We start from the raw sequence: 17197 nt of genomic DNA, 5'->3' as shown, positions 1-17197 counted from the left end.
CCCAGACAATCCTGCAACCTGTGAAGGGAGTAAGCCAGAGGGATTTCCTAAGCCTCGAACCCACTGAAAGCTCACGCAAATGAAAGTCAAGAAGCGGGTCAAGTTCCAACCCCAACAGCCGGAGGAACAGCTTGGCCATGTGGCTCCATGTGGCTCTGGATTCCGAGGCAACAGAAACACAGGAAAGCAGCTGCAACATCTTCCTCTACAGTTAAGGAAAGATGGCGAAGCCAGGCATGTGGCAAGGGAGTCCCTGTACAGTGAGCCAGAGAGGCCATTTCATGAAACTGTGAAGTGAAACCTGGGTTGCTTTGGAGATCCCAAGATGTTGGAGACGCCAGAGAGAGCCATGAGATACTTGGCAGGGAGAGCTACACACAGGGTATGGGACCAGCTCAAGAGAGAGAAGTGTGCGGCAGTCAACAACATTGTGGGGAGTGGGAGACTGAAGAAGCCATCTAAGACAGAATTTGGAGTTTGCCTTGTGGGTTTCAGTTTCACTTTGGTCCATTATTTCACTGTTGTGGCCTCTTTTTTCCCCATTTGGAATGGTGATGTATATTATAGTGTGTATGTTGGTAGTATGTGATCTGCTCTTTTTTTTTGACATTTCAAAAGTCTGTTCCAGGCCCAGTGTCTATTAACTGTTTACAGATTAGGGTGTAATCCTCAGCTACTGGGTCAGACATGGTGGTGCACTCCTTTAATCCCAGCACTGAGGAGGCAGAGGCAAGTGGCTCTCTGAGTTCAGGCCAGTTTGGTCTACACAGTGAGTTCCAGGATAGTCAGAGCTATGTTGAAAGACCCTGGTTTAAAAAAAAAAAAAAAATCCCACAGCTACTGCTTTAGTGTCATGCCTGTTTGCTTCCCACCATGATGGCCACAGACTAACCCTCTAAAACTGTAACCAATTTCCTAACGAAATGCTTTCCTTCTTAAGAGTTATCTTGGTCACAGTGTCTCCTCACAGCCATTGAAGAGTAACTAAGACAGTGACCTTGTTGTAGGAGATATGTCACTAGGCTCTGAGGTTTCAAAAAGCACACATTATTCCCTGTTAACTCATACTCTCTCTACCTCCTGCTTTTGGATCGAGATGTGAGCTCTCAACTGTTCCTGTTGCCAGGCCTTCACTCCAACATCATGGACTTTAACTCTCTGAAACAGTAAGCCCAATTAAATGCTTTGTTTAAAAAAAAAAAAAAAGCTGCCTTGGTCATTGTGTTTTATCACAGCAACAGAAAAGTGACTTAAGACACTCTCCCCCTGTGCTGTGTTTAAGACACATGCTGGGGTTTGGTGTTGCTGCAGTAGTTGATGTGATTCCATTGGAGTGCACATAATTCACCGGAGCCCAGATTTCAGGACGTTTGTCTGTCCTTTCTCCATTCTCTCATCTTCTGTTGTCAGGATGAGACACCCTTGAACTCCCTATGTCCTAGGTCTGTGTTTCACCTCCCCATCTCTAGTTTGTCTTTCCTTTTTTCCTCTCTCCAACATCACTGTCCTCTCTTCTGTACTCCCCTGCTCACAAGAGTGTCCTCATGCTCTAAAGCTGTCCCCCCTTTGTCTACCTTATTGCTGACATATCCCATCTGGCCAGAACCAGTCCTTCTCTGTCTTCTCCTTGCCAGCCTCCATGTCTTTCTGTTCTTGTGCCATGTCTGGTTCAGTGGCCTAGGGATGTATTCAACTTAGCTGAACTGGCAGTCCTCTGAGGACCTTTGCATATGGCCTAATTCTCTAGAGGCAGGCATGAGCTATGTTGCACGTGACTTGGGGAAGGCTGGGGTGGGGGGTGCAGTGTGTGTATCAGGAAATGAACCAGCCTGATGCCTCTCTACTTATGTGTGCCAGGTAAGTGGATGCCTATGGAGCTAATGGGCCTGCCTAAACATAGTCAGCAATAAGGAATCTTTAATCCTCACATTCAAGACTATACTATAGTTGGCCCCTAGCCACATGGTTTTAGTGACTCTTATTAAGACATCTGACACAGGTGTCAACTCAACAGAATTTCAGAGAGAAATGACATTAATCTTCTTCTACAAGGACTTCTGGCTTATTATCTGGAGAAGAGCCAATCACTGTCATGTTAAGGATTGCTTTTTTTTTTCCTGACTTGTGGTACAGACAGACTAGTCCAGAAAGTTAGCTCACAAAACTTCATGTCGTCCAGATACATCTCGAGTAGGACTTGTCTCCTGGAGGACTTAGAGGAAGCAAGAGACAGGGATGAACTGTCAGTCACCGTGCCCAGTGCCTTCCGAAGTGGCTCAGCTAGTCTAAGATTCATTTCAAGCTTCCTTAGTTCCCGGTACTGATCAAGGCCACTTCCTCTACCAAGAGATGGCATCGAGTCCCTCCTGTTTCTTCTCTGGCCTTCCCTGTTTTATAGAAAGTTGCAGAGCTTAAACATTACCCAAGTGTTTACACTTGAAATGCTATCACCATCTGGCCTCAACTCTTCCTTCATTTTATATTTCCTGCTTCTGTGGTGGGTACAGCTTGTGTCTGTGCTGCTTTGGGAGCTCCTGAGAGACCAGAAGCATCTCCAGCAGGATAGGAACGCCCAGAAAAGAGGCGAATGCTATTTTATGTTTTCAGAATCCATATATAAACAAGTGATCTCAAAATCTTATGTTCAGGTCTGTTTCCCCTGTCCCATACCCCAAGACAACAAACATATTATAAACAAGCAGCTATATTGGCTTGCCTTACACTGGGGAAAGAATGAAAGCACATATAATTTTGCTCAAAGTGATAATTACTGGGAGAAAAAAAGTAGAACAGGATAGGGTGGGCAGAGATTTTTGAATAGGTGACTTTAGGACAGAGACATAAGGATGAGAGGGTAAACTTGTGTTTGTCTGTCCCCAGCCGAGAGAACAGCACTGTAGCACCGTTAAGGGACAGAGCCCTGGGGTGCTGGTGGGGAACGTCGAGATGGGCTGTCCAGTTGGAGTGTGTGCACAGGGCATTCAGAGAACCACACAGCAGAAACCCGAGGAACCAGGGGAAGAGCTTCAGCTTTACTCTGAGGAGTAAATGGCCTGTTGAAAATGTCACCTAACCCACGTGCATTACAGCTGTGGTCAAATCATACAAGCCATGTTGATTATGAAGTTTGTGTTTTGGTCCAGAAGTTAGGATTAAAAAAAAAAACATATACTTTATATTTTTATATTTGGGATATTTTAAAAATATGCATCCTTTGCGAACGTCATGCATGCATGAATATGGTGTGTTTCGCTCATGTCCATCCTCCGTCCACCTTCTTACAGAAGCTGGGGTTTTGAGCAAAGGCATGGAGTATGTTTTGAGAGGTCTTTGGTAGACAGCACAGCTGTGGGCAAAGATGGATTTCTGTCAGAACAAGAGGTGTTGGAGAAGGACAAGGCCACTAGATGGCAAAACAGCACTGGGGACAAGTTCACACAGGCAGGCCTCTCATTCCTGGGGTGTTTTCCCTGGAGAGGTTTGGCCCTGAGGAACACTGATTTCTTCTTTGTTAAGGTGTCAGAGCATCTGGAGGGAGTAGTCAACCAAGTTGCTGTAGATTCACAGGCACAGACACAGACAGACAGACAGACAGACAGAAACAGACACACACACGTAGACTGCTTATTTTATTTATTTATTGAAAAAGAGGGAAGGGGGAAAGAGAGGGAGAGAGGGGGATGAGGAGAAAGAGATGTAGAGGAGGTGCTGTAGTCAGAGAACAAGCTGCTGCAGTCTGTATTGTCATTCTGCCATGTCGTGTGGGCGTCAGGGACTGAACTCAGGTTGCCTTGCTTAGTGACAAATGCCTTTACATATTGAGCCATCTTCTCAGCCCCAGAACCCATGTTTTAAAGTAGGCAGTGGACCAAATTCATATCAGCTCAGTGCAGTCTTGTCCCTGGAAGTACAGGTTAGGGTGGGAGGAGGGGGCAGGGGGTTGTAAGCTCATTAAAATTCTTAGGATCCTTTCAAGCAATTCGAAAGTGTGCCGCTCCCAAGCCATGATCTGCGGTGTGGTTTTCCTGTCATTATTAAGCTATTTGCTCCTAACTCTACTACTCTGGGCTTTTCAGAGGCTGCCTGCCTACTGTGTGCCTATGAGATAAACAAAGCTCTGCCGTCTCTCCTGGCAAAGGGAAAAGAAGTGGAGCTTCAGGTTTGTACACAAAAACTGAAACGGGAAAGTTGCAACCTACATCTGTGCAATTCAGGTTGAAACCTTTGCCTCTGCTATTGGATTGCATTGCCTTCAACTGTCCAACCTGCCTGATTGGCTGCAGTTTGCACTTGCTAGAACAATTCGGACACTTTGCACCCATGGTCCTAGTGGCAAAAGGAGGAAACAATGAGAGAAAGAGGACAGACAGCCTTGGGAAGGAAAGACTTCAGAGCAGAAGACTGCGGCGCTGGTGAAGGAAAGCATGCGCTCTGGCTTCCTTGTTTCCTCTATCACTAGTCATTGCTGTTGGTCCAACTTTCTTCCCTGCTGTCTGTCCTTCTGTCTGTCCATCTGTCCGTCCGTCCATCTGTCCGTGTGTGTGTGTGTGTGTGTGTGTGTGTGTGTGTGTTGTTAAAGTTGGGGTGGGTGTTGTGAAAATTCTGCCAGTGCCAGGTGGATCCCTGCCTGTGTTCCCCACAGCACAACAGCTGCTGCTTCTTCGGCCTTCAGTGAGAGGGAGCAAGGGGGTGGGGAGAGAGGCTAGGCCTGGATTGGTGCCTACCCTTCAGAGCCAAGCCTTTCTTCCGGAGTTCCACACAGCCTCTAGGCACCAATGGGAAGCCCATGGGAGAGTGTTTCCCTCCAGACTAGAGCTGATCCAAGTTCTGTCAGCCTAATGTAGATCTTGGATAAATAAGGGTAATAGGCTTATTTTTATATTTGGAGAAAGTGAAACGCTGCGAAGTTGGGATCAGCTGTGGGACTCTCTTCAGGTCTTTGAATTCCCATGACCTTTCCTGGAACAGCTGTGAGTTTGGAGGAGGCAGCCCTGACCAAAGGTTAGAATCCTTGGCTCCCAGACCTTTAGACTAGCTAGGACATAGGAGAGAGGGACCTGGTCTTAGGGTCGGGGGCTTTCCACGTTGATCTGTGCTCTAAACCCTTCCCAGCACCACACTCCTTACTTATATCCAGAATAAGTTCCTTAGCCCATACTCAGGCCTACCATCATCGGGTAAACCTACCTTTTAACTTTGTCTCTGACTTTTGCCCCACTCAGTGTCTCAGCCACAGGCAGACATGATTTTCATATTTTTTCATGCCACTTAACTTCTGACTGCCCAGTGAGACTGGTCCCAGGGTGCCCAGGCTGGCTGAGAACTTGCTATGTAGATTCTCCTGCTTCCGCCACCCTAGGACTGGGATTGCAGGTGTGTCCCACCACAACCACTGCTCAGGATCAAGCCTCGGACTTTGTCTTCTACCAACTGAGCTCTATCTCTAACTGGCAGAGATGACATCTTTCTCATCTCTGCATTCCTATATTATTTTCTGCCTTCAAGAAATATGATTTTGGGGATGGATGAGGGGCTAGAGATGGCTTAGTGGCTAAGAGCACTTGCTACTCTTCCAGAGTTTAGTTCTTAGCACCCATATCAGAGAACTAACAACTGTCCATAACTCTAGCTCCAGGGGCTCCTAAACCTCTGGCCTCCAAGGGGACTTGTGTACATGTGCACATACCTACATGCATACACACACACACTTATACATAATTTAAACAAATTATAGATAAACCTAAAAAAGAAAGAAAGAAATCATGTCTGGCACAGGGGCACCTGCCTTTTATACCAGCACTAGGGAGGCAGAGGCAGAGGCAGAGGCAGAGGCAGAGGCAGAGGCAGAGGCAGAGGCAGAGAGGCAGAGGCAGAGGNGGCAGAGGCAGAGGCAGAGGCAGAGGCAGAGGCAGAGGCAGAGGCAGAGGCAGAGGCAGAGGCAGAGCAGAGGCAGGTAGATTTCTGTGAGTTTGAGGCCAGCCTGGTTTACATAGCAAGTTCCAGTACAGCCAGAGCTACATAACAGAGAGATGATGTCTCAAAGGATCAATAATGATGATGATGATGATAATAACTAGACGGTAAGTCATCAGAAGACTAGATTTATCCATCAGCAATACTTCTTTTGTACCTTGCACAAAACAGCAGAACGCTATGAACATACATAAGCACGGATTGTGGTGCAGTATAGATCTAGCACTCAGGAGGCTGGGGCGGCGGGATGGAGCCTCCAAACAATACAGGGCATCGCCACTGCTGCCAGTTACTCACTAGAGCTTGGAGGTTAGACCTAGTTGCTGAAGGCATGGCATGCTTGCATCAGAGGATGTGGAGAAATCAAGTTGTTACTGATCTGCAAGAGCTATTCCTATTGGCTAGCTCTTATAGTGCTGGAAAGTGCTACAAAGCCTGCTGGGAGAAGAGACATCATTAGCAGGCTTACCCAGCTGTGGACCCTATGAGCGGCAAGAATGAACAGGCTGGCAGGCTATGCCCATCGGTGCAACAATGACCTGAATGTTACTGGTATAGTCAACAGCTTTCTGATTGTATTTAAGGCCTGCTCCACAGGATGGTGGAACTCATGTCTGGTACTGTGAACCTGACCAAGAACCCATGGCTGGCGAGGTCATAGACCGTAGGGGAGAACTTACTACTGCCTTTGCTAAATGGACAGAATAAGCTACCTTCCCAAACATGCATCTTCATACCTGTAGTAAAATTCACGTGACTCACAGATCTCATTAGAGATCTTCCCTTTGCAGTGAATGATGGTTAATACAGACTCTCAACTCATCCAAGTGCAAGGGATAAGTGAAGGTGAAAAGCTAGCCTTACATCCCTCATCTATATCACAGCCTCCTCCCTGGAAGGTTCAGGGAACATCATATGGGTATATTATAATATGGGTATATTATAATAAGGGTATATTATAATAAGGGTATGTTATAATAATGGTATATTATAATAAGGGTATATTATAATATGGGTATATTATAATAAGGGTATATTATAATAAGGGTATATTATAATATGGGTATATTATAATATGGGTATATTACAAGAGCCAGAGGCCAGGCAGGACTGCTGTAAAACACAGTCTTCTGCATGGGACAGACCTGTTGCTCTCAGGAACTCACAGCAGCTATGGTTGCCACCACAAAAGCAAGTCAGCCCAACTTCCAGCATGGTCGGAGTATAGAGTTCTGAGGACCCAACCCTTACTGCCCACCCCTTACTGAAGAGGTATTGCCAGTTGCTGGGGGGAGAGTCGGTTCTCTTCGGGGGTGTAGTCCCTGGTAGAGTGCCCACATTCCTAGTTGTCCCTACACCCATGACAGGTTGCAAAGTGGCAGTTTGGAGACTAGACCTCAGTTTCCATTTCCCAGAAATGAGAACCTGGATCCAGGAACCCATGGTCTGCCCACCACAGCTGCGGGCAGCCAATCCAAGGGCACCTTGTCATCTGGCCTAAAGTAAGAATAGGTAGCTAAAGTGAGTAAGTGACCCCCTAGGAAGTCCCCAGAGCCCTAACCAATTATAGAATCAGTCAGACCCCTAGAGATAGAACTAACCAATCAATGTAAAAGGCACTCACCCCTCCCCAGAGTTCCCCTAACTGACAATACAAGCCTGCGAGTCCACCAGGGGTCTCCATTCCCAGATGGGGAGACCCTGCATGCAGAAAACTCAGCTAAATAAACACTCTTTGCTTTTCCACACTATTTGTGTCTGGGATATCGTTCTTCAGTGATTCTTGAACCCTAACAAAATCTTCAAAGAATAAATTAAAACATATTTTAAAACATTCTGTCCTCGTATTATCACTGGAAGCTTTGTGGAGATGAATCTCAGACAGAGGCTGAGTTTAGAGGAGACTCTGGATTGGTGGCACAGGGATGTGGATTTGTCATCGGGTCTTCGTAGGGAATAAATGCAGCTCTAAAGATGACAAGTGAATTAATGTAGAACCTAGGAAAGGTGTAGCCAGCTCCCCATCTGCATGCCATTTAATAACTAGAATCATCTTCTAGAATATGAGACCAGAGCCAGTGAGAGACCCCTTCCCTCTCTAATTTGCTTTAGGTTTGGGAATCTTGTGTGCACATGTGAGTGGTAAGCGATGGAGGGGCTATAGAGTGCTCGAGTGACCTGTGGGATGGAAAGGGCCATAAGAAGCTCCAACCGTAGCCTGGAGGGACTAGGGGCGAGAGGGAAGACTGAAACTGGCATCCTAGACTTAGTGGGCTGATGTCCTCAAAGCACAGATTCAATCAGCCAGGCCAGGGCTGAAGGACAGCCACTTGCCTCTGTGGGTCTGAATTCGTCATTGGTCTGACTTGCACAGTCCTCAGGGCAGATCTTCTAAGCAGAGACTTTGGTAATGAGACCTCAGGACTGTCCTCATACAAACTAGATATGGATAGGGCAAGAGGGCAAGGGGAAGCATCGGCAGCTTTCTCAGGACAGACAGCTGAGGGCATGGTGTGGGATGCAGTACAAGGTAGAAAGCTGTCAGGGGTGGAAATGTAGATACAGACCCAGACAAGAGCAAGATCATGACAGTCTCATGTCCTATGGCATGTTGGCTGGATTATATATTGTAAGAAACAAGAAACTGTTTCAAAGGGTTAAACAAAACGGGGAACTTTTTTTTATTATTATTTTTAATGTGGACAAGTATTTGCTGGCATGAACGTACATATATATATATATATATATATCATCTGCATGCCTTGTGCCCACAGAGTCCAGAAGAGTGTATCAGATCCCCTAGAACTGGAGTTACAGGTGGTTGTGAGCCACCATGCGAGTGCTGACAACTAAATTGAGTCCTCTGGAAGAGCCACCAGTCCTTGTAACCTCTGAGCCATCTCTCCTGCCCTGTGGGAACTAATTTCCTTTTTGGTAGTTGAATGAAAGATAACGGAGACCTAGCAGAGTTGAGTGTGTGGTGTCCAGGTAAGAGAGAGGCTGAGCTGGGAAAGATGGATGCAAGAGAGGGACAGATTTGGGGAGAGATTTTAATAAGATTCTGAGGGCTGCATGACTTAGGGACTGGGTGCATACTGGGTAGTCACCTCCTGTTAGACAACGGGCAAAAGCTTGTGATTTACATGGTAATGAGTCCTAGTACCACTATGAGGAATAAAGTACTATCTTTACGATGAGGCAGAAGCTTGGAAAACTCAGTGATGGCGCATGCCATAGAAAGCCAAGACTCAAGCCTTGACTCTTAGCATCATGCCTTGTGGTTGATGGTTAGGGAGATGGAGGTGCCTATCACAGAAAACTGAGGAAGCAGGCACACAGCCATGATGGTTAGTGCTCACGTCAACATAGTAGAATCTAGAATCACCTGGGAGATAAGATTCTGTGCGTACCTTTGGGGCGTGATCCTGATGGCAATAATGGAGGTGGGAAAACCCAGCCGCTGTTTCCTGGCTGGGACCCGGAACTGTATGGCTGGAGAAGAAGAGCTGAGCAGCAACGTGTGTTCATTTATATCTGCTTCCTGCCTGCAGGTTCAATGTGACACCAGAGGCTTCAGCATCCTGCTGCCTTGGCCTGTCCACCCTGATTTGCTCTCCTTGATATGTGAACCAGAATAAACCCTTTGCTCTTCAAGTTGCTCTTGTCAAAGCTTTTTAGCACAACACCAGGAAAATAAAGACAAAGACACAAGAGAATTGAGTTTGAGGAGAATAGATTTAATTTGGGGCTCTTGTTTGTGTAGCCAGAAAGAACCAGTCCAGAGGAGGCTGCAAATGAGAGACCACAGAGAGAATACCAAATGTCTCCTGAGACCAACTCCTCCTTCCTGTGAGCTCCACTGTGAACCCCAGAGCACCTGGGGGTCTGGCTTCTGACTCCTGCTTCTGCTGCTGAAGGTGAAAAGGTTCTCCTAAGAGCATCCCGGGGGATGGGCAGGGCGATACATAGCTGTTTTCAGCACCCAGGAGGCCGAAGACAGGCTGATAAGCTGTTTGAGGCCAGCCTGGCATACACAGTGAGAGCCTGTCACAAGTAAATCCCCAAATTGTGTAAATGTGGAGAATACCCACAGGGAGACAAGGCTGAAAGGCCTGGAGGTGCGGGGTGCGGGTCAAAGGTTAGAGCTGGCGAGTTCCTTGAAACTTGTTTGTGTTGACTTTGATGAAGATCCAGATATTTGATAAAAAGCTGAGTAACTTAGCCCTTTCCTCAGCAGGACAATCCACCACACACACCAGCCGGTACCAAGAATCTCATCAGGCCAGGTGGTTCACATTCTCTCAAGAGCCAGAACCAGCTTGTCGGGGCTACAGAGGCAGCGTGCAGAGATTCCTAACAGTGCTCTGAACTGACAGTCAAGGGTGCAAGGTGTTGGCATGCTCAGCTGGGCACTGGTGAGGGGGCACTGTGGGAAGTCCTGGAGGTTCTTTGTTCTCAGCCTGTCACCTTGGTGGGCGGTGCTGATGTGCACAGCCCTGGGGCTTATAAGTGGGAGGAGACATGGGTGAACCCTCGATCAAAGGTAAACACTTTGTTCTTCATTTAAAAAAAAAAAAAAATGGTTCTTTCCTCCCACTTTGCTAAAAGCAGGACCACGAGATAGAGCAAACATCAAAGAAGGCCCCAGAAGCTTTTTGGGATTTCTGGCCAGGAGGTTGGATCTAAGTGTCCTGAGGATACCCACACAGGCTGGAAGGTATCTCTCTTTCTTCCTCCCCACCTAACCCAGAGAGCACAGTGCTCCTCAAACCCAGGGGCACTCCCTCCTCCCAGGCTGCCTTTATCCAGAAATCTTTTTAGACTCAACCCACCTCTAGGCTGTGGCCTTAGGCAAGACACATCCCTGCCTCCCACTCCCCATTCCTGTCAAGTTTCTTCCTGCAGAGCTGTCAGAGACTACCAAGGCAGCCTGTACTCCACTCCTTCTGTGGCTACCATAAGGAGTGCCAGGAAACAGGGAGCAATCAGAAGCCCCTTTTCCCCAAGGACCAGCCGGACCTGTGAATCTGTGCCGTACAGCCCAAGGCCGGGGTGAGCCAGTCTCGGTGGTGAACCACAGGAGGAGGGTTGGCTGTAGAGGGCTGCTCTGAGGGGTGACCTTGAGCAAGTGCTTTGCCTTTTTGGAGTGACAGAATCTGTAAGGTACTGAGCAGTTCTTAGAGGTGAGGGGAGGCACGTAGGGGAAGCTGGAGAATACTGGAGACTCTGGGGGAGGGTGGGCAGTCTCGTTAGCCCAATGTGCCTCTAATTACTTTAACCCTGCCAGCAGAAGGCATGGCACCAGATGTGGCCTGGCTCCTCGTCCTCCCGCTCGTCTTCCGGACAACTCTGGTGACAGGCATCACAATTCAGACGGCCATCAAGAACTTCCGAACCTTACATGTTGACTACCCCATGGTTAACTACCCAAAGGGTTTCCACGGATACTGTAACGGCCTCATGGCCTACGTGAGAGGCAAACTGCAGGACTGGTACTGCCCTAAGATCCACTATGTGGTCCATGCCCCCTTGGAAGACATCCAGAAGTTCTGCAAATACAGCGAGAGCTTCTGCGAAAACTACAACGAGTACTGCACCCTCACTCAGAACTCCTTCCCCATCACCATCTGCACCCTGGCCCGTAAACAGGCACCAACCAGCTGTAGCTACAACAGCACTCTAACGAACCAGAGGCTATACTTGCTCTGCTCCCGCAAGCATGACGCTGAGCCGATAGGTATCATTGGTCTCTACTAGGGACTTAGTTCCTAAACCAGTCCCACCTACTACAGGCCCCTCTACATGCCACACCAAGGCCGGTTCCCAAACTCTGAGTCGGCTTGCGAGTCTTCCTCCTGACACCGGAAGCAGAGCCCCGCCCTCCTTCAGGCTCTTTCGCCTTCTCATCGCCCCCACCATGAGCCTTCCTCTCCCAGCGACAGTGAAACCCACCCAAGAAGCAGACTGTGTCCAGCTGGCAGTGCTCGTGGATCTGCTGGGCCAGATCCCGACTCCTGGAGGGAGGCCCAGGCCCCAGATCACACCATGGCAACAGGCACCCAGCTCCAGTATCTCTCCCTAGGCCTGTTTTTAGTGTCAGTCAGTCCTCCACCCCCACCACACCTCCAGCAACCCCAAGTTCCCTTCCAATTCCTGCAATTAGAACCTCAGGCCCTTTTGCCTCCCTTCCCCTCACCCCCCCTCCTCTCCAGCCTGTACTAATCTGTGGTTTCCCCTTTCCCTTCATGTAACCCATCCTCCCCACCTCCTCCCACCATGGAGCCTAGTGCTGTTTTCCCCGGACCCTCCCAACCACCATTAGCCATGCTGTCTGCCTGTTTCCAGCCGCTGTCCTCCATCTCTCTCACCTTGGCCCATCACAATCTCAAATGATCTTTCCTGTCCTTCCCAAGGTCCCTCAGTCTCTCTGACCCCCCCCCCCCATCTCTGTTTCACTCAGGTGGCAGGGGAAGAGGCAGTCCCAGCCCCAGTCATGTAAGGTATAAAAACCACTGGGGGAAACTGGGCAGGAGGTGCATGAACCCCTTTCTAGACTGACTTCTTGTGAATCTGTACTCATTTCAAAATAAAAAGTTTAAAAAAACACATTCAAATTCAATTATGATTGAATTCCCTTCCCTGCTTTGGGTGTCCTGGTGATCTGACCATCTTAGCAGTCGGAAAGGTCTTCTGTTCTGTGGGCATGAGGGTGGAGGTGGGGCGGGTGAAAGATTTTAATGGCAGTGCCCAAAAGGCAGAGGCAGGCAGATCTCTGGTTCAAGGCTAGCCTGATCTAGTGCTCCAGGCCAGCCAGGACTGCCCAGTGAAACGCTTGTCTCAAAAAGCAAGCGACTGGAAAGATTCTATCTTTCCCCTAGCCTGAAAGTACATTTGTGATTTGTGGTGTGTCAGGCTTTCCTTCCTGGCTTCTATTCATCTCCCAACAAAACTTGGATTCTAACAGATGAGGAAGTTGGGAGACACATTCACTCAAGATCATAAATGATTATCTGGGTCATGGCATGTCAAATCAAGAACTGTGGCTCCCTTTTGGGGGAGGGGTAGAAGGGAAGGAGGTACTCCCGTGTGAACACAGTAAGTAAATATTTCTTCTTCAGCATCTGATTTAACTCTTATCTCCAATTGTATTCTCCAGTCCTGGTTTCAGGACTACCCTATGGTTGGTATGCATGAGGGTTAGCAGGGCAAAGGGTCCAGGCCTGAAAACCCTGGCTCTTTGGACGTTCTCTTCTCTCCCTTTCTCTACCTGTGGGCCAGTCTGTTCCTCATACTCATGAGATGGAGCTGGCTCGATGCTGCACACACATTGCTTATTATTTCCTAGATTTCCTGGTGTTAAAGACACGGGGTCAGGAAACTAGCGGGCGAAGATGGCTCTTCTCTACTGGTTTTTCTTGTCATAGGTGCCAGCCCCCTTGTAGCCACTCACGTAGCCTGAGTTGTCAGTAGTCTCTTCCCGACCTTCCATACCTTTACCCTTACCACTCTCATCAAAGCGCTCCTTGTGAGTTCCGGTGTACTTACTGGTGTCTGTCAGCCGGTCTACTCCACCCACCGTCGTAGCTTTCTGCAAGCCAGAGGGTGAGTTTGAAGCCCTCCTTTCCCGGGGGGGTGGGGCCCTCACCACCCTCCTTCACATATGGTCTTAGAGCCTTAGAACACATGCTGAGAGCGCTTGTTCTGCCTCTGGCACGGTGCTGTTTCCTGAGGCCCAGACACAGCTGTGGGAAAGCGTGGTGCATTTTTCCATATCCAGAGAGATCATTCTGATCAGGATACTGGCAGAGGGCTTCAGTCCCAAGCCTCTCCCTCAGTGTGCGGAGTTGAGAGCACCGTTTCTACAGTTTAGGAAGGAGAGGGTTGAGAGGCAGGAGGTCTGAGATTAAACCTTAATACCTGTAGGAAGAGGACTGGGGAAGCAGGCATCAAGTCCTCCAATGTTAGTGTCTAAAGCCACAGAAGGCTGAGGTGTCTAGACCACGAGACTTGAGAACGAGTCTAAATGCTACTACTGAGACAGTTATTCTATGGCTAAGGATGTAGCTGGGTGCTCCAACCGCACTGGGAGCAAATGTCTCTCTCCAGGCCACAGATCTCTTACCTCTGGAACAACTCCAAGGGCTCTAAAGTCTTCCAGTACAGGCAGTGTACCACAGGCTATCCACCCTGACTCCTGGGTTACACTGCCAACAAGATTTGGGGCATAGAAGCAGAGAGGGGACTAGAGCAGAAGAGTCTAGGGAAGAAGTAGGGTTCTGGGCTTGAGAGGAATGTTATCACTGAGGTCAGTGTGGTGGCATACACCTGGAACCCCAGCACTTGGGAGACAGAAGTACGAAGACATTCAGTTCAAAACCAGCCCGGGTCACACAACCAGTTCCAGGCCAGTCTAACAGACTAAGGGCCGGCTAGCTAGAAAGACAGACAGGAAGGAAGGAAGGAAGGAAGGAAGGAAGGAAGGAAGGAAGGAAGGAAAGGAGGAAGGAAAAGATCAGACAAGAGTAAGAGCATTACTCACAGTGACACCGGTGGTGGCAGGATCCTTTCCTTCCATGAGCTTAAAAACTTCTTGCAAAGCCTCATCTGGGTTCTTCCCCTTGAAGCGCTTTTGGCCCAGCTCCTTCATTGCCTCTTGAAACTGGTGAAAGTTGATGGTTCTGGCATTTTTGGCCCTGGCCAGTCAGACAGAAATCCAGTAACTGTGGAGTGTGAAGTCATCACCTCCCAACATCTATCTACCTTTTTCTTAGTCGGGAATGGCCTATTTTATCCTGCCAATGAATGTTGAGAATAGGGACTGGGACAGTTCCCAGCACCTGCCAGATGCTCCTTATAAATCTCCCATCTTTAGAACTATTCCAGGCAGTGCCAGGCTGGTGGTGCAAGCCTTTAGTGCCTGTACTCAGGAGACAGAGGCTGGTGGATCTCTGTGAGTTCTAGGTCAGCCTGGTCTACAGAGTTTCAGGATAGACAAGGCTACACAGAGAAACTGTCTCAACAAAACAAAACAAACACCCTGTGGTCTTTTCGCTTCAGCCGCCACCTCTGGCCCCTTACTTCACTTTGCTGAACACAATGTCCACATCTGTGGAGGTCACTGCTTTGCCATCCATGATACCACAGTCTTTACAGAGTTTGGAGAAGTTCTTGTTGGTAATTTCATTGCCGCTGCTGGATGATTCTCCAAAGACAGCGAATCGATGGAATGTTCTTTCTGCTTCTGAGGCCATGGTCAATTGCTGGGGGAGGGGAAGGAAGGAGGTGTGGGGAGAGGGGAGAGGGGAGGGGGAAGGGGCAGTAGAGAATGGGGCTGGGGAGTGAGGGAGGATGAGATGATGGAAGGGCAAGGAGCACTGTAAACTACAGCAGCACCAGGGACAATTGCTTTCTTCCCTGTCACTCTCCTGTCCCCCCACCTTTTCACCCACCACTGCACCTATAACATGAGCCTTCCCTTCCAGCACTGTGTCAAGCTTAAACTCCTATGCATCAGGAATCCCCCTGACTGGCCACTTTCATATACCTGGGAGCCCAGCTGGTGTCTGTGCCTTTGTATACAAGTGTGTGCAGCTATGTGGGAGTCAGATGACTGGGGAGAAGGCGTGGCCACAGAGAGACAAAATTGGGTGAAGAAAGCAAAAAAAAAAAAAAAGAAATACTGTGATGTCACAGTGTTACATGACATCACTTCTGGCTCTGGCTTGGCCTCTCTATTGTCTTCCCTTCCAGCATCAGAAGCAGAGACCCACCAATTTCTCGTCTTTGGGGAGTGGTCCAGCCACGGCATTGAAATTAGCAAGAACTTCAAGCTGTGTAAAGATTGTGGAATCATGGATAGCAAGACATGAGTTTTGAGTTGAGTAAGCTGCCAGTCTGGTGGCACCTTCAGATGATCAACACCCCACCACCACCCCAATCACTTCATCCCCGTTTACCAATCTTCTAGTCTCACTAGGCCCTTGCATGGTCGAGTTCCCTTGGCCTATACATCTCATTCCTGAAATCTCATCTTTTTTTATATATATATATTTTTTTAAAGATTTATTTATTTATTATATGTAAGTACACTGTAGCTGTCTTCAGACACTCCAGAAGAGGGCGTAAGATCTTGTTACAGATGGTTTTGAGCCACCATGTGGTTGCTGGGATTTGAACTCTGGACCTTCAGAAGAGCAGTTGGGTGCTCTTACCCACTGAGCCATCTCACCAGCCCCCCGAAATCTCATCTTTTTACCCTCACAATACTTCACCGTGACTCCCCCAAATCCATTTCTTAGTACTGCCATGTTGGGAGGGAGAATTTTAGCATGTACATTTTGGGGATACCCAACCACTGAAGTGTTTGGGGTTGAGGAGAACAAGCTGGCTTGAGTTGGACACTGTCCTCCTGTCTGATCTCCCAGCCCAGGTGTACGGACCACCAGACAGAGAATCCCTCTGGCTGAGGAAAACCAACCACAGCAGGGAATTTAAAAGAACTTCTACTGTTGACTCAAGAGGGAAAAAGCAGAGGACCTGGAGTTTAACAGATCCATGTAAGGTAGAGTGAAACGTGTTAGAGTAAGTCTCAAACTCTGAAAATCCCCGGGAGACGATTGTGAGAAGCCCTAAAGGTCCCTTAATGGTTTCTTTCTGTACAAAAGCCCTCTAAGAGAGATGAGCTTCAGGGATCCCACATCAGAGACTGGTTGCTTTCTAGTCTTAGCTATGTAATCAGCTCCTTATTCCTATAAGCAGTTTGTAATTTTATGAATTCATTCCTGCTGGGTGGTGGTGGGGCACACCTTTAACTCTCAGCACTTGGGAGGCAGAGGCACATATATCTCAAGGCCAGCCTGGTCTATAGACTTGTGTTTCAGGACAGCCAGGGCTACAGAGGAATCCTGTCTCAAACAAAACAAAACAAAACAAAACAAAACAAAACAAAACAAAACAAAACAAAACAAAACACAACCTTTTCCATTCCTATTCTAGCATCTATTCAAGTCTTTATCTGATTTATTTATTTTAATGTGTGCAGGTGTGTTGCTGGCATCCATGTCTGTGCATCATGTGTGGGTCTGGTGTTCATGGAGACCAGAAGAAAAGTGTCAAGAAAGCACCAGATCCCCTGGGACCAGAGTTACAGTAGAGAACTGCCACGTGGGTGCTGGGAATGGAACCCCAGGTCCTCTGGAAGAGCAGTTAGGCTTTCTAACCACTA

At 48.2% G+C, this 17197-nt stretch overlaps 2 protein-coding genes across 5 annotated transcripts; one reads left to right on the top strand and one right to left on the bottom strand.

Annotated features, from left to right (window-relative positions):
• Nucleotides 1-4309: 4309 nt before the first annotated feature.
• On the top strand, nt 4310-12511 carry Rnase13 (ribonuclease A family member 13 (inactive)). Of its 4 annotated transcripts, XM_029541795.1 has the most exons (7): nt 4310-4467; nt 4936-5001; nt 9737-9890; nt 10208-10388; nt 10585-10690; nt 10879-11025; nt 11264-12511. In XM_029541795.1, exon 7 carries the CDS (start codon nt 11269-11271, stop codon nt 11728-11730), a length of 462 nt encoding a protein of 153 aa, XP_029397655.1. In that variant the 5' UTR covers nt 4310-4467; nt 4936-5001; nt 9737-9890; nt 10208-10388; nt 10585-10690; nt 10879-11025; nt 11264-11268; the 3' UTR covers nt 11731-12511. The 4 variants fall into 4 exon arrangements, with proteins under 4 accessions (XP_029397655.1, XP_029397654.1, XP_029397653.1 ...); XM_029541794.1 differs by having other exon boundaries at nt 4310-5001; nt 10211-10388; XM_029541793.1 differs by having other exon boundaries at nt 4310-5001; nt 10208-10364.
• A 776-nt stretch (nt 12512-13287) lies between these two features.
• Tppp2 (tubulin polymerization promoting protein family member 2) lies at nt 13288-15585 on the bottom strand. Its single transcript, XM_021204101.1, has 4 exons — nt 15518-15585; nt 15052-15304; nt 14513-14666; nt 13288-13561 (listed from the first exon to the last, which is right to left on the bottom strand). The coding sequence occupies exons 2-4, from the start codon at nt 15222-15224 to the stop codon at nt 13376-13378; spliced, it is 513 nt and encodes a 170-aa protein (XP_021059760.1). The 5' UTR covers nt 15225-15304; nt 15518-15585; the 3' UTR covers nt 13288-13375.
• Between the last annotated feature and the right edge of the window lie 1612 nt (nt 15586-17197).

Source organism: Mus pahari, chromosome 8 (assembly GCF_900095145.1).
Source record: "Mus pahari chromosome 8, PAHARI_EIJ_v1.1, whole genome shotgun sequence".
Classification (NCBI taxonomy): domain Eukaryota; kingdom Metazoa; phylum Chordata; class Mammalia; order Rodentia; family Muridae; genus Mus; species Mus pahari.
The sequence above is the reverse complement of the archived record's forward strand: the minus strand, read 5'-3'. Positions and strand labels throughout refer to the sequence as shown.